The sequence below is a fragment of the Scyliorhinus canicula genome, chromosome 6, assembly GCF_902713615.1.
Source record: "Scyliorhinus canicula chromosome 6, sScyCan1.1, whole genome shotgun sequence".
NCBI lineage: Eukaryota > Metazoa > Chordata > Chondrichthyes > Carcharhiniformes > Scyliorhinidae > Scyliorhinus > Scyliorhinus canicula.
Genome location: NC_052151.1, coordinates 55,726,401 through 55,743,638, shown reverse-complemented (window position 1 = coordinate 55,743,638; position 17,238 = coordinate 55,726,401). Strand labels below are relative to the sequence as shown.

Below are 17,238 nucleotides of genomic sequence, written 5' to 3'. Positions count from 1 at the left end.
TCTAGTTTCCTCCCACAAGTACCGAAATGCATGCTGTTAGGTAATTTGGACATTCTGAATTCTCCCTCTGTGTACTTGAACAGGTGCCGGAGAGTGGCGATTAGGGGATTTTCACAGTAACTTCATTGCAGTGTTAATGTAAGCCTACTTGTGACAATAATAAAGATTATTTGTTATAAAATTATCACAAGTAGTCGACGACATAATTTAAAGCTTTCAAAACCTCTCCTCATACTATATACATTGCAATTGTTTCAGGTTTCCCTTCTGGGATTTGAACAGCTCGGCATTCAGCATCAGCCATGTCCTTAACACTACAAACAGGTATAAAGCAGCTCACACTACCTTCTGAAAGGCAATTAAGGATGGACAACAAATGCTGGCCTTACCAGTGAAGCTCACATTAGCCTGTATTTTACAGTTGTGGCTATTCTGGGGTTCTGGGATTTGGAATCATTGAGAATTCTGGCTGGAATTATACACTTGATCACATACATATTTTAATTGGAGTCCATGTTATACTTACAATGCGATAATGCAGCAGGCACAGGGTTGAACTTTTATAGGACATTTGCCAATTTATCACCTCCTGTAACACTTTGATAATCATCCCATTGCATGCAGGACAAAATGTAACATCAGGTGACATTTATAAAATGTTTCAGTCTTGAATTGATTTCACAGTAAATTAATTAAAATGTACAGTATTATTGTCATTCTCAAGAGACCAAGAAAAACATTACAAATTATTTCAGAAACAACTTAAGTACATATATATTTTTTATTTTCATTCCTTCTAATAAAAATCGTTTTCATTGATGTTACATTGGAAGGGCACATTTAAAGTAAAAAGAGAACCATAATCAATTTTGCAGACTCAGTACCAATATCAATCACACAGTCTGTAATACAGATAAATAACTGTAAAGAGACATTTTAATCCACCTTTAGATCAGAAGCATTTGTTGCCTTGAGCCAAACCTGCTTTAAACCTCAACCATTTTCCTTGTGATTAAATAGAAAAGATTTAGTCATTTTGTTTGTAACTTCCAGGAATGCTGTGGATGTGACAAATTTTGAATCTTCTCTGCTGCCGCAGGTAACTCATATTTTGGGCAATGAGAATTGATCTGGATATAATGTGACAGACCTCTGGAAAGTGCAGCAAAGTCCCGTCCACCCGTTAACCTCTAAAAAAGAAGGAATCATTGACATGAATTACAGGTCATTTTAAGCACATCTCAAAATAAATTTTCAAATTAAGTGGCTGCCTGGAGTCCACTGATTACCTTCTTTCCAGACAAAGCTAATACAGGGTGAAAACTATTCTTGTTTCATGTATCACATACAATTTCATGCAGCATGACAAGTAGATGGATGCCAAGAACAGAGAAATATTGTACATGTTACACTCCTTGTCAAGACATTGAGAAAGAAGGTGTAACCAAGCACAACTTCAACATGCTGGGAAGGAGCAAAAAGTATTTCAACTTTATAAATTTAATATTCTCAAATTATCTGATGTAAATAAATCACAATGTTTCTGAAGCTTATACCATTGGCTCAATTCTGGCATATGTTCAACGTGCACATCAGTAATAGTTTGATAATAGATTATTGATAAATAACGTAGAAACATACATAGAAAATTGAAGCAGGAGACCACCATTCGGCCCTTCGAGCCCGCTCCGTCATTCATTATGATCATGGCTGATCATCAAGTTCAATACCCTGATCCCGCCTTCCCCATTTCCCTTGATCCCTTTAGCCCTAAAGCTATATCTAATTCCTTCTTGAAATTACACAATGTTTTGGCCTCAATTACTTTTTGTGGTAACTTGTGATAGTTTGAGTTTCATCCTCAAACTATGACCCCCAGTTCTGGACTCCCCCACCATCAGCACCATTCTTTCTGAATCTACCCTGTCTAATCCTGTTAGAATTTTATAACTTTCTATGAGGTCCCTGTCAGTCTTCCAAATGGCATCGAATATAATCCTAACCGATTTAGTCTCTCCTCATGTGACAGTCCCGCCATCCCAGGAATCAGCCTGGTAAACCTTCGCTGCACTCCCGCCATAGCAAGAATATCCTTCCTCAGATAAGGATAGCAAAACTGCACACAATATTCCAGGTGTGGCCTCACTAATACCACGTACAATTGCAGTAAAACATCTCTATTCCTGTTCTCAAATCCTCTCCCTGGGAAGGGAAACATACCATTTGCTTTCTTTCCCGCCTGCTGTACCTGCGCGCTTACTTTAAGCAACTAATGCATGGGGACACCAAGGTCTCACAGAATATCCACCTCTCCTAATTTACACCAATTCAAATAATAATCTGCCTTCCAGTTTTGCTACCAAAGTGGAGAACCTCACATTTATCCACGTTATATTGCATCTGCCATGCGTATGCCAACTCTCAGCCTGTCGAAATCACACTGAAGCATCTCTGCATCCTCCCCACAGTTCACCCCCCTATGTATCATCTGAAAATTTGGAGGTAATACATTTAGTTCCCTTGTCCAAATCATTAATATATAATGTGAACAGTTGGGGTCCGAGCACAGGTCCATGCGGTACTTCACTAGTCATTGCCTGCCAATTGGAAAAAGACCCATTTATCCCAACGTCTGCTAACCAGCTTTCTATTCATCTCAAGAAACTAACCACAATCTTATACGCTTTAATTTTATATAATAATTTGCTACATGAGACCTTGATGAAAGCCTTCTGAATGTCTAAATAAACCACATCCACGATGTTAAACAAGTCCAAGTACCTGTAGCCAGAGTAAACTTTCCTCATAACCCATTGATTTTCCATGCATTCTGCAATGTATTAAAATTGAGTCCTTTGTTAGGAAATGGAGCTTGCTTAAATAATTGAAAGTTGTATTCGTGGGTATTAGAAATAAGGTATAGGTTTAAGCATAATTTGTTTTTCTGTACTTGTGTGCTAAGAAAGGGTTAAAACGTTAGTTAGCTTCATGTTAAACAAAGATACCTTCATGTCTATAGGTTTTGGTTTCACTTTAAACTGTGCCTGCATTGTAATTGAGGTTTTAGGATGTGAAAGCAGTTATAGGCTTTGAAAAAACGAAGCTGTTGATTAGCAACCTTCGGACTGCAAGAACCTTTTAGTTAGATGTAAGCTGGAACCATAAAAGCTGGACACAAAGAAGGGAACTGCAGTAATAAAAGGTAACGATAAAGTTGCCATAGTCCCAGATGACCATAGGCTGTTTTCCTCTTTGAAGGGGAGAGCTGAGGATTACCACACCTCAGGCTAGGGGCATGGTTCATAAGGAGGGCATTCATAAATAAATGTTCCCAAAATAACAGAGGCTGCAAGTTCAGGGAGGACAACACTGGATGCAGAGTTCCAAGAAATTACAGGTATAAAGAATAGGAATCTGAACAAGGTACTGTTCACTGAAATGAAAAGTGTAGAGGGGTAAGAGAAGCAGGTAGGTTACACTGGGTTATACCTCCTCCCCAAGATGTGGGATTTAGGAATGGGAATCTGATTATATTTATAATTTTGATTGACAGTGCATTATTTTTAATGGGATGTGATGATGTTGGTGGAGGGTGAGGTGGAAATTGGGGATCAGGAGTGGTGAGCAGACCTACATTTCTAATAATTTCATCAAGGGGATCTCCAAGAACTGTCCCAAAGTTTCCAAACATTTTTAACAGTTCTACTGGACTATAAATGATCCCTCCACCACTGATGCACGGTAGCAGCAGTATATACCATCTGCAAGATGCACTGCATGAACTCTCCAAGGCTCCTTAAGCTGCACCTTCCAAACCCACGGCATGAACATCCAGAAAGACAAGGGCAGCAGACATCTGAGTACACCAGGTGGAGGTTCCCCTGCAAGTCACTCACCACCCTGGCTTGGAAATATATCACCGTTCCGTCACAGTGTCAAAATCCTGAAACTCTGTCCATACCAGCTCTGTGGGTGGACCTACATCTCAAGGACTACAGCAGTTCAAGATGGCAACTCAGCACCACCTTTCTCAAGGACAACTAGGGACGGGCAATAAATGCTGGTCTTGCCAGCCAATCCCACATCCCATAAATTAATTTTTAAAAAGATGCATTATAGCAGTGTCACCAACCACGGAGTCTGGGATATGATGGAAAGGGAAACAAACCATTTAAATTATGGAAAATGCAAATCTTGCATGGAAACTGTCTTACTATATGAGATAAAACAAGAAACTACCATTGATACTGCTGAAAAAAGAGACATGCTATTGAAGCTTTTCATTTTGTACTCACCAGGTCTGCCGCAAGAATGCCAAATTTCAAACAGAACAACATTTAATACTGCATGAGAAATGGTGTGCTGATTCGTTGGCAAGTAGGCTCCGATTGGTTAGTATGTTGCCATGGTGAATGCACCAGTTAGGTAATTCTATCAATATACTACAAATTTCTTAAAATCCCTCTTTTCTGAACATCATGTACTTTGGAGTAAGGAAGACAATCAAGATTGAAATTAGAGCTACCTGTTATGTTTCTATCGTTTTCAGATAATGTAGGTTTGACTGCAGAAATGAAAACAGTGCATATTATTTAAAACAAATAATGGAAGTATAATAAAGACCGTAACCCGAGCCGTGGTAGCTGATAAACGTCAAATTACTCAAAACATCACCATAACAACTGACTACCATTCCAACACACTGATTGTGTGAGTGCCGTACAACTCACTTGCAACTTTCAGCTGCTAACCCATATCCTTTTGAAATTGAGGTGTCTTACCTGATGCAATTAATAATTTATCATTTTCCGCACGGCATCAAAGCACTTCCATTTGTCTGGTATGTAAAAAGGTTCAAAGATGTGCGGGAAAGGTGTGTCATATCCACAGACCCTGCTGATCGGCGCCTCCAGATTAAGAAAGCATTCTTCCTGTAAATTACAAAAAAAGTAATCTGAGTACAGGTTTCAGTGACAATCAGATTTTGTCTACACAAATTAACCTTCTGGGTGTTTGAGCTACACCCACAAAGCACAATGTACACTCTATTTAGTTCTTGCTTTATCTAGTGCAAGTTTGTGTTAACAAATACTGTTTCTGATATCGCGCATTGTGCTCTGAGCACTTCTGGCCCAGAATGAATATGGTAACATCATATCAACTGGTTTAGTTTTCACTGACTGACATTTCTTTTTTCCGTGCAACAAATCAATCAATGTTCCCTTATCTGCATAACATTAGCCCGACTAATGAAAGGCAGATTGGGTTTACAGGAAAAACTTGCAAGTCACACAATGATATTACTGTTCTTTTTTTGTGTTTAATAGGTCATATAATAAGAAAATATCTACTTCAAAGCTTTGTTCATTGGTATAGGAATCTTCTCCAGGGGACATTCAAAACATTTACTACCACAAAGCTTCCTGGAATAATATCTCATGGCAAGAGAACATCCATTCTCCGTGAAGTAAAACTAATCTACGTAGGTTTTGCTTGTCATCATTCTATACATGTTTAGAATATCATACAGACTTTAACAACTGGATGTTTAACCTCAGAGACATTTCAGTGAAAAACTTGGCTTCGAATCATATTTGAAAACACCCAGGCACTGGATTTATAATCTTAACATCCACTTCCTTTCCTACCTGCACATTCTGCTGCACTGTATACTATTTATAGGTTGTACTTTTGAGTACTTCCAAGGTTTCTTTGGCAGGACCTCCTAAACTTATAACCTGAACCACTTGGAAGAACAATGGCAGCTGTTGTATGAGCACACCATCACGTTCAACTTTCCCTGCAAGACACACATCATTCCGACTGGGGTATATGCAACCATGTCTTCATTGTTGTCAGGATCCTGGAATTTCCTACGTACATCTATTGTGAGAGCAGGATCACCACTCGGGCTGCAATGGTCCAAATACAGCCTGCCAGTCTAAAAGCCTTGTGCAGTCAAAAGTGGCCTTGAAAAGTGGAGTAGGGAGTGGAGTATCCACTTTTCAGTGGATACTTAATTTAAGTTAATTTAAAATGCGGAACATGTCAGTACTACAAAGTTTTCTTTAAGAGTCGCAGTCGACCTGTAACACCAGATAAATTGAACCATAACTATATTTAATTACACATTAAAGATGCATATTGACCTAGGAATTCTGACACTTGTCTTGCTTAAAGATTATGTTAATAATGCTACAAAATATTGGGCCATAGCTTACACCCAGCGGTGCAAAGTGATGCCCTGCTTGAATTACAAAAGCTTAAGGTGCACTGACCTGCTCTGAAAACCTTTGTTGAAACCTCTGCTGGCTGGAGCTGCTTGGAGCCTGTTGTGAAAGATTACCTGAAGGCCACAAAAGCTACTCCAGCGAACCCAGATAGGCCACACCCCACTTTTTGTACTGCACCAGCTGCCGGAAAGCAAGTAGGTTTAAAGGGCCCAGGGTCTCAGGTTCGATTCCGAGTTTGGGTCACTGGCTGTGCGGAGTCTGCACGTTCTCCCCGTACCTGCGTGGCTTTCCTCCGGGTGCTCCGGTTTCCTCCCACAGTCCAAAGATGTGTAGGTTAGGTGGATTGGCCATGATAAATTGCCCTTTGTGTCCAAAAAATGTTAGCTAGGGTTACTGGGTTACGGGAATAGGGTGGAGGCATGGGCTTAAGTGGGGTGCTCTTTCCAAGAGCCGGTGCAGACTCGATGGGCCGAATGGCCTCTTTCTGCACTGTAAATTCTATGATTCTATGAATAGAGTTGAGGGGAGGGAGGGGGGGGGGGGGGGGAGATCTGGAAAATGGCTCATTAGCATTTCTACCTAGATATTAAGTCCATATGATTCACAGTACCATGGAGATAGGATTTGGGGAAGAAATTGTTCACAGAAAGCCATTGTAATATCAGGTTACAGATTTAAGATATTGCTAAAGCTCGCTGAACAAGCCAGTCTGCAGATATCTGAGGAGCAGGAATCCTGCACCCAAAGCAGAGAAAATGCTGATCCTGTTGGTCACCACGCAGAACAAAGGTGGGAGCTCATACTCAAATTGAAGAGACCGGGTTTGTGAGGATGTAAAGGCGGCTGGCAGATTTGCTGGACGGAAGGGATCTCACAGTAATACTCACAATGAAAGTCAGTTCTAGGATTAGAAGTTACCTGGATGGGAAAGGGAGGCAGGTCATCGGGAGCAGAGAGTAGCTATGACCTGGTTCAGGGAGAATAAATGTCCATTTAAGGGATTATGTGGAGATGCCAGTGCTGAACTGGACTGGGCATAGTAAGAAGTCTCACAACACCGGGTTAAAGTCCAACAGGTTTCCTTCATCAGGTGAAGTGGAGGCAAGTTCACAATCACAGCATTTATAGGAGAGACACAATTACAAGATAATTACAGATTGGAATGTGAAGAATGGTTGGAATGCGAGTCTTTACAGGAGCAAACAGTGTGAGTGATAATCATAGGTAATCGAGGTGCGAATTGTCTCTAGCCAGGACAGTTAGTAGGATTCTGCAAACCCAGGCATTATGGTGGGAGTTACATATAGTGTGACATGGACCCAAGATCCCGAGGCCATCCTTATGCGACAACGCAGAATCGCTGAGCAAAAGCTGGTAGCCAAGTTCCACATGCAGCACTCCCAAAGCTAGTGATTTCAAATAAACCTGTTGGAGTTTAACCTGGTGTTCTGAGACCTCTTACTGTGCTCACTTAAGGGATGTCATCAAGTGAAGTGGGAGGTGGGGAGGTTTTTTGGCTGTTTTATAAGACAAATTGGGAAATATTTATACAGTTCGAGTATGTTACCTCCTGGGTAACAATGTTGCCTTTTGTTTGTTACAGTAATAGTTTTAGAACTTGAAATCTTGTTGTCTAATCCTTTCAGTCAGTCACTGGAAGTTCAAATATATTTGTAAAGGTTATCAGTCTACAGGATTGTAACATTGACAAGCACCTGCTTTTAAGAAAGAGGAAAGGAAACCTCCCCATTACTTGGTATAGTGGCTGTACTGAAATTAAAAAGTTACACCTAAGATGCCAATCATCTGGAAAATCATCAGGCATATTATTATTACATAAGCTGGACCCCCATGCTTGGCGATCTTACAGTACTTCGACAGATTTGTAACTTTGATGCATAATGAAATATTAACTCCCAAGATTTTATGTTCTTATGTTCTCAAGGGTGTATCAGACAGCCAATATCAAACTGTTATTTCACTATTCTGTGTGTTTCATCAAACAACTTGTCTGAAAGTCTTTGTCAACTTCTACAAATACATGAATAGGATGGGAATAGAGGGATACGAACCCCGGAAGTGCAGAAGATTTTAGTTTAGACGGGCAGCATGGTCAGCACAGGCTTGGAGGGCCGAAGGGCCTGTTCCTGTGCTGTACTTTTCTTTGTTCTTATTTTTTACACTGTGAGTGATACGAATCTTCAAGCCTCCTTTCAACCAAACAGACAGGACTGTCCAGACCACAGACTATTTCATGAATGCTGCTATAGAACCTCTGTGATTAGACATCAGAGTACGTGAGCTATTCTCAATTGTCTGGTCCATCAGCAGGGTGCTCCACTATCATAAAAGGCTTTGCTCCAGAAGCTTGATTCAGACCGCATCAACTTATCCCAGCAAGATTTGAGAAAGAAGTAGTTTTTGCAAACATAATTGATCAATAGAATTCAAACAAAAAATGTCTTTAGATGTGGGCAATGCTGGCAAGATTAGATTAGAGACTTTCTCCAGTTCTCCAGAGAAAATGATGATGTTTGACCTGCTATAGTCCTTAAGATGATGGTAATGGATGCAGCAAAGGCTACGGGCTCTGACAATATCCCAGTAAATTGAAGGCTTGATGTGCTTAGCCAAACTGTTCCACTGCAGCTGCAGCTACAATACTGCAACTATTCGACAATGTGGAAAATTACCCATGTATGTCCGATCCGCAAAAGGCAAGAAAAATCCAAACTGGCCAATTACCACCCATCAGTCCACTCTCTTCTCCCTCTGTGTGCTCGAACAGGCGCTGGAGTGTGGCTACTAGGGAATTTTCACAGTAACTTCATCGCAGTGTTAGTGTAAGCCTACTTGTGCCAATATAAAGATTATTATTACTGTTGATCACCAGAATAGTGATGGAAGGGGCGATTAACAGCGCTATTAAGCAGCACTCACAAGGCAATAACTTGTGCACTCATGATTAGTTTAGATTTTGTTAGGATCACTTGTCTCTTCATCTCATTAGAGCCTTGGTGCAAAAACAGTTTAAAAAAAGCTGAGCTGAAAAGATGAGATGAGAGTCACTGCCTTGACAGAGTATGACATCAAGGAGCCCTAGAAAGAGTGTAGTCAATGGGAATCCCCCGGGGTCAGAGTTATATCTAGCACAAAGAAAGATGCTTGTGTTTGTTGGAGACCAATCATTTCAGCCATAAGGCATTGCTGCAGGATTTCCTCAGGCTAGTGTCCCAGGTGCAAACATCTTCAGATGCTTAATCATTGACCTTCATCCATCATACGGTCAGAAGTGGGGCTATTCACTGATAATTGCCTGGTATTCAGTGCCATTCATGACTCCTCAGATACGGAATCAATCAATGCCAAATGCAGCAAGATCTGAACAATTTTCAGACTTGGACTGATAAGTGGTCAGATTTGTGACACACAAGAGTCAAGCATTGACAATCTCCAACAAGTTTCAAACCATCTCCCTCTGACATTCAATGTCATTACCATTGCTGAATTCTCCATCATCACAATCCAGGAGCTACAACTAACCAGAAATTGAACTTGACTAGCTGTATAAGTACTGCAGTGATAATAGCTGGTGGGAAACTGGGAACTCTGCAGTAAGTAACCCCTGACCCCTTAAAGCATTTAAAAAACACAAGTCAGGAGCAGGATGGAATACTCTCCATTTGCCTGGATGAATGTGATCCCAGCAACAATCAAGAAACTCAACATCATCCAGGACAAAGCACGCCGCTTGAGTGGCACCCCATCCACCACTTTAAACATTCACTTCTTCCACCATCAGATCTAGTGCGCATCATATACAAGATGCACTGCAGCAACTCATCAAATCTCCTTTGGCAGCACTTTCAAACCTATGAATTCTACCATGTAGAAAAGGGCAGCATTTTCATGGGAACACCATCACCTGAGCTCCACTCTAAACCACACATTATCCTAATGTGGATTGGCCTGAGGCCTCCTTAGTGAAATAGAAGCTCTGAAGATTTATTTTCCAGCTTTGTGATTGGGAGCAACTAGGCACAGGAAAGCCTGAACAGCTGCATGATTAACACGTACAGTTAATACAGCTTGTCAAGACCATTAGACATAGGAGCAGAATTAGGCCACACTGCCCATCAGGTCTGCTCCGCCATTCAATCATGGCTGATATTTTTATCATCCACATTCTCCTGCCTTCTCCCCATAACCCACATCCCCTTATTAATCAAGAACGTATCTATCTCTGTCTTAAAGACACTCAGTGATTTGGCCTCCACAGCCTTCTGCGGCTGAGAGTTTCACCACCCTCTGGTTGAAGAAATTCCTCCTCATCTCTGTTTTAAAGGATTGGTCCTTCAGTTCGGGATTGTGTCCCATGGTTCTAGATTTTCCTACAAATGGAATCATCCTCTCCACATCCGCTCTATCCAGGCCTCGCAGTATCCTGGAAGTTTCAATAAGATCCCCCCCTCATCCTTTGAAACGGCAACAAGTACACACCCAGAGTCCTCAACTGTTCCTCATATGACAAGCTCTTTATTCCAGGAATCATTCTTGTGAACCGCCTCTGGACTGTTTCCAAGGCCAGCACATCCTTCCTCAGATACGGGGCCCACGACTGCTCACAATACTCTAAATGGGGTCTGACCACAGCCTTATACAGCCTCAGAAGTACATTCCTGCCCTTGTATTCTAGCCCTCTCGACATGAATGCTAACATTGCATTTGCCTTCCGAACTGCCGACTGAACCTGCATGTTAAGCTGAAGAAAATCTTGAACAAGGACTCCTAAGTCCCTTTGTGCTTCTGATTTCCTAAGCATTTCTTCATTTAGAAAATAATCTGTGCCTACATTCCTCCTTCCAAAGTGCATAACCTCACACTTTCCACATTGTATTCCAAATCGCTGGCTTTGGAAGCAGACCAAGCAGGCCAGCAGCACGGTTCGATTCCCGTAACAGCCTCCCCGAACAGGCGCCGGAATGTGGCGAATAGGGGCTTTTCACAGTAACTTCATTTGAAGCCTACTCGTGACAATAAGCAATTTTCATTTCATTTTTCATTCATCTGCCACTTCTTTGCCCACTCTCCTAGCCTGTCCAAGTCCTTCTGCAGCCCCCTGCTTCCTCAATACTACCTGACCCCCTCTGAATATCTTTGTATCATCTACAAACTTAGCAACAGTGCCTTCAGTTCCTTCTTCCAGATCATTAATGTATTTTGTGAAAGGTCCCAGCACAGACCCCTGAGGCACACCACTAATCACTGGCTGCCATCCTGAAAAAGACCCCTTTATTCCCATTCTCCACCTTCTGCCAGTCAGCCAGTCCTCTATCCATGCCAGGATCTTACCCTTAACACCACAGGCTCTTAACTTATTTAACAGTCTCCTATGCAGTACCTTGTCAAAGGCCTTCTGGAAATCTAAATAAATCACATCCACTGGTTCTCCTTTCTCTAACTTCCTTGTTACCTCCTCAAAGAACTCTAACAGATTTGTCAGATATGACCTCAGCCATGCTGACTCAGTCCTATTTTATCATGCACTTACATCTCATCTTTAATGATGGACTCTAAAACCTTACCAATGACCGAAGTCAGGCTAACCGGCCTATAATTTCCCATCTTCTGCCTCCCTCCCTTCTTAAACAGGGGTGTTACATTAGCCACTTTCCAGTCCTCTGGGACCCTCCATGCCTCTAGTGACTCCTGAAAGATCACCATCAATGCCTCCACAATCTCCTCAGCTATCTCTTTTAGAACTCTGGGGTGTAGTCCATCCGGTCCAGGTGATTTATCCACCTTCAGTTTCCCCAGAACCTTCTCCTTAGTGATGGCCACTACATTCACCTCTGCCCCCTGATTCTCCTGGAGCTCTGGCTTTCCAATGGCGTCTTCCACCGTGAAGATGCTAAGTAACGATTCAGTTCCTCTGCCATTTTGTTCTTTACTATTATTACTTCTCCAACCTCATTTTCCAGATTGTCACCCCACAGGCAATGACAGTTCAGGATAGTAGATGGGTCATCATCCAAAAGGGTAGGAAGTGCAGGAGTCTTCAGTGACACTTGTAAGGGAATCTGTATTGTTGGGTTTGAGGATTTTCCAGGCAGAGGCTAAATACTACAATTCCTGGCTTGCCCAGGTGTTCCAGAGCAAATGCTGAGCACAGCAGGGAGATAGGCTACACATGTTCGGTGTGGAATTCCTCTGAAGCTGCGGGTATTGGGGAGTGCGCCTTGGTCATGAGGTAGAGTGAAAATAACGGCCACTGGGCTGGGATATGGCAAGAAGGTTAGCCCACCTTACAGGCAGCCAGAGAGGAAGGACATTTTCATGCAATTCACGTACTGCCATTAGTTCCATGTTGCTGAGGGGGCAGGGGTTCTGAGAGCCCTAGTAGCCATTGGGAGTTGTGTCTTACTAATAATTGGTGGTCAGGGAAGCGCAGAAGTTCTTTGTTTGGTGCAGCTGTGGAGTTTGGAGCTCAGAGAAACCCAGGGACAGGGTCAACTCAGTGAAGCTGGCTGTTGGGGCAAAGAAAAGCGCAAGATCAGTGACGTGTTGCTGAGAATAAGCAGAGAACTGGAATCATGCCAGAAATTAGAGCCTGGGATGCAGCCTCAGGAAGCTAGGAGGATGCAGTCTCTGGGGAAGAGATTGCCCAACCTAGAGGTGAACAGTCTGTATTAGAGTGACTGCTGAGGGAAATCAGAAGCTTTATCCTTGAAATCCCTCATGAGGAAGATAGAGTTTTAAATAATTTTTGTGACTCACAGTGTTGATTGACATCTGGGTGGGTTTCGGAGAAATTAGGGGACTTCTCTTGGTTCTGTCATTTAATGTGCAGTTTGTGGTGTGTTTGACCACAGTTTGCCTGTTAATTCATGTTTCCTCATGTAAATTCTGGATAAATAGTGCTGACCTTTTCCTTAATTGACTCTTGTACAGTAACATTTCTTCTGTTTGGATGAAACCTGGAATCTTGTGGCTTTATTCTCTTAATAAGTAACTGGGATTTCAAATTTTGTCTGCTTTACAACAAAGGTGTTTCCACTTGCAGGAGAAACTAGAACCAGAGGACACAATCCCAGACTAAAGGGACGATACTTTAAAACATAGATGAGGAGCCAGAGGGTGGTGAATGTATGGAACTCTTTGCCACAGAAGGCTGTGGAGGCCAAATCACTGAATGTCTTTAAGACAGAGATCGGCAGATTATTGATCAATAAGGGGATCAGGGGTTATGGGGAGAAGGCAGGAGATTGGGGCTGATAAAAATATCAGCCATGATTGAATGGCGGAGCAGACCCAATGGGCCGAGTGGCCTAATTCTGCTCCTATGTCTTATGGTCTAAGGCAGCGAGTCCCTAACCGGATTGTAACAAAATTAGGAAGGTCTAGTCTGTGATAATAAACTGTTCTCAGTATTCAAACAGCTGGAGGTGATGACATCTTGAAAGAGTGCAGTCCAGTCCAAGGCACCAATGGGCACAGCATTCACAAGGGGGAACAGCAAAGAGTAAAAATGCATTTGTTGCAAGATATTCAACAATTAGGGGGACAGGCAGATGTTTCTGTCACCGGCATGTGAATTCTGCTTCTTGATCTGCCCCCCCTAGTGTCACAGGAAGGAATATCACCAAGGAGGTGCAGAATATTTTTCTGGAAGATGGAAGCGAGGCAGACGTTGTGGTACACATCAGTAACAACGACAAAGAGAGGGCTGGTATTGAGATCCTCCAGTCAGACTTTCAGAAGCTGGGGAGAAAGTAGGGCCCAGAAGTTAGTAATCTCTGGATCACTCTCTGTGTCACAGGTAGCATTAGGGAGTTAGGGAGGATCATTGTATGGCTTAAGGCATGATTCAGGAAAGAGGGCAGCAGAGTTTTGAGACATTGGGATCAGTTCTGTGGTAGGGGGTACCTATTCAAAAATGATGGGGTTCACCTAAATTAGCAGGGGAATTCAAACGAAAATATAGAAGTAGAAAAGGAGAATAGACGAATACTGTTGAAAAGAGCAAATGTCCTGAAGGGAAACAAGCGCAAATCTACAGTGAAATTACCGAGATAACTAAAGTGCCCAATATACTAATGTGCTCTTGGCAAGGTTAACATAATTGGGGAGGATTTAAACTAAATTAGCAGGGGAATTCAGACCAAAATATAGAAGTAGAAAACAGGAACAAAATACACAAAAAAGTGGGAGTTTTGATTAGTGCCAGAGAAGGAAGTAATACTATATTAAATAAGTGATATTGGACACATTAATGAACCAAATACCGATTGGGATAATGTTCTCGTAAAAGGAGGGGGAAGAATTCCTGAAATATGTTCAGGAGAACTTCCTTGACCAGTATTAGGATTGCTGGATCTGGTGCTCAGAATGAGATGGACCAAGTGGAACATGTGTGGGGGAACATAATAATAACACATTGATCATTATATCATAAGGTTTAGATTAGGAGACGAGTAAGGAGCGATCTAAAGTAGAACTTCTAAATTGGAAGAGGGTTAACTTGAATGGGATGAGAAGGAACCTAGACACGGTAAAATGTAACCAAAGACTGACAGGAAAAAAAGTAACAGAGCAGTAGTTGATCATCATGGAGGTGTTTTAGCTACAGGTATATTCCAACATGGGTGAAAGGTAAGGGAACCAAAGCCAGGGTTTGTTGGGTGGCAAAGAAGATAGAGAATATGATGAAATAAAAATCTGGTGTATGACGCATGCTGAGTGAGTTCTTGAAGCGAGAACCCAGACCAAATATAATAAGTTGGGAAAGGAAGTGAAGAGGAAAGTACAACTGGCAAGGAGAGAAGGTGAAAGTCGAATAGCATTTAACACAAAAGGAAACCTTAAAAGCAGGCATGTAGGTAGTAAGTGGTCAGTAAGAGTGGGTGAATTATCGGGTCCGGATGGCTTGCATCCCAGTTTACTAAAGCAAGTGGACATGGATAGCTTAGCTAAAAAGGCAGATAAGCGGGAGAAGGAATTTAATACAGAGACGTGTGAAGAAATGCATTTTGGCAGAAGGTTTAGGGAGAGGAAATATAGAGCAAATGGCACAATTCTAAAAAGTGTACAGGGACAGAGGGACCTGGGGGTTTATGTGTACAGATCTCTGATATTGAGAGAGCAGTTAGAAAAACATATGGGATCTTGGACTGCATAAATAGAGCAATTTAGTACAAAAGCAGCTAACTATGCTGAATCTGTGAAAAGCTCTCATTATGCCACAAATAAAGTACTGTCCAGTTGTGGTCACCATACTGTAGAAATCATATGAGTGTCCTAGAGAGGGTGCAGAGGAGATTTTAGAATGCAACCAGGAATGAGAAGTGATCTTATTGAAATATATAAGACTCAGAGGGGGCTTGACAGGGTAGATGCTAAGAGGGTGCTTCCCATCATATGGGAATCCAGAACTAGGTAGCCCATTTTCAAATTAAGGGGTCTCCCATTTAAGATGGAGTAATTTACTTTTCAGTCATTAATCTTTGGGATTCTCTTCCCCAGCAGAGGCAGGGTTATTGAATCTCTTCAAGACTGAGTTATACTAGATTTTTGATTGACAAGGGAGACAGGAGAATTGGGGGGGGGGGGGGGGGGGGGGGGGGGGGCAGGGGGCAGGAAGGACAGTAGGAAAGTAGAGTTAAGGCCACAATTAGATCAGCCATGATCTTATTGAATGGCAGAGCTGGCTTGAGGGGGGAAATGGCGTATTCCTTTTTTTTTTAAATAATTTTTATTGAGAAATTTTGATTTTATACAACAATAACGCACCTTAGTAAAATACCGAAAATAACAATAATATTAACAATCATATACATTCGCCCCATCCCCATGAACAACCCAGCATTTTAACAACAACGCAAATTAACACACTATAAAGTTACAGAATAAACACTACAATAATGCACCTGCACCCCCCCCCCCCGCCCCCCGGGTTGCTGCTGCTATTGACCCAGTTACCTATCTCTGAGCCAGGAAGTCCAGAAAAGGCTGCCATCGTTTATAGAACCCTTGTATTGATCCTCTCAGGGAAAATTTGACCTTTTCCAATTTTATAAATCCCGCCATGTCACTGATCCAGGTCTCCACGCTTGGGGGCCTTGCATCCTTCTATTGTAACAGAATCCTTCGACGGGCTACTAGGGACGCAAAGGCCAGGACACCGGCCTCTTTCGCCTCCTGCACTCCCGGCTCCACCCCAACCCCAAAAATCGCGAGTCCCCACCCTGGTTTGACCCTGGATCCAACCACCCTCGACACCGTCCCCGCCACCCCCTTCCAGAATTCTTCCAGTGCTGGGCATGCCCAGAACATATGGGCGTGGTTTGCAGGACTCCCCGAACATCTGGTGCACCTGTCCTCACCCCCGAAGAACCTACTCATCCTAGTCCCGGACATATGGGCCCGGTGCAGCACCTTAAATTGGATGAGACTAAGCCTCGCACATGAGGAGGAGGAGTTGACTCTCCCCAAGGCCTCCGCCCAAGTCCCATCCTCTATCTGCTCCCCGAGTTCCTCCTCCCATTTAGCCTTCAGCTCCTCCACTGACGACTCCTCCACCTCCTGGATTACCTTATAGATGTCAGACACCTTCCCCTCTCCTACCCACACCCCCGAAAGCACTCTGTCCATCGCCCCCTGCGAGGGCAGCAAAGGGAATCCCTCTACCTGTCGCCTAGCAAACGCCTTTACCTGCAGGTATCTGAACATGTTCCCCTGGGGAAGGCCAAATTTATCTTCCAGTTCCCCCAGGCCCGCAAACCTCCCGCCAATAAACAGGTCCCTCAATTTGCTGATGCCCGCCCTTTGCCATCCCCTGAATCCCCCATCCGTATTCCCCGGGATGAACCGATGGTTGCCACCCAGTGGAGCCTCCATCGAGCCCCCTGTTTCCCCCCGATGCCGTCTCCACTGTCCCCAGATTCTTAGGGTCGCCGCCACCACCGGGCTCGTGGTAACCCTCTTGGGGGAGAGCGGCAACGGTGCC

At 42.9% G+C, this 17,238-nt stretch overlaps 1 protein-coding gene across 2 annotated transcripts in view; it reads right to left on the bottom strand.

Annotated features, from left to right (window-relative positions):
- Positions 1–481: 481 nt before the first annotated feature.
- bckdhb (branched chain keto acid dehydrogenase E1 subunit beta) overlaps positions 482–17,238 on the bottom strand; it is a 380,244-nt gene continuing 363,487 nt past the window's right edge. For both annotated transcript variants that reach the window (XM_038799321.1, XM_038799322.1), the window contains 2 exons: positions 4,782–4,931; positions 482–1,190 (listed from right to left, as the gene is read on the bottom strand). In XM_038799321.1, the coding sequence (XP_038655249.1) occupies positions 4,791–4,931 (141 nt within the window). In that variant the 3' untranslated portion in view covers positions 482–1,190; positions 4,782–4,790. The remainder of the gene's footprint in view (positions 1,191–4,781; positions 4,932–17,238) is intronic.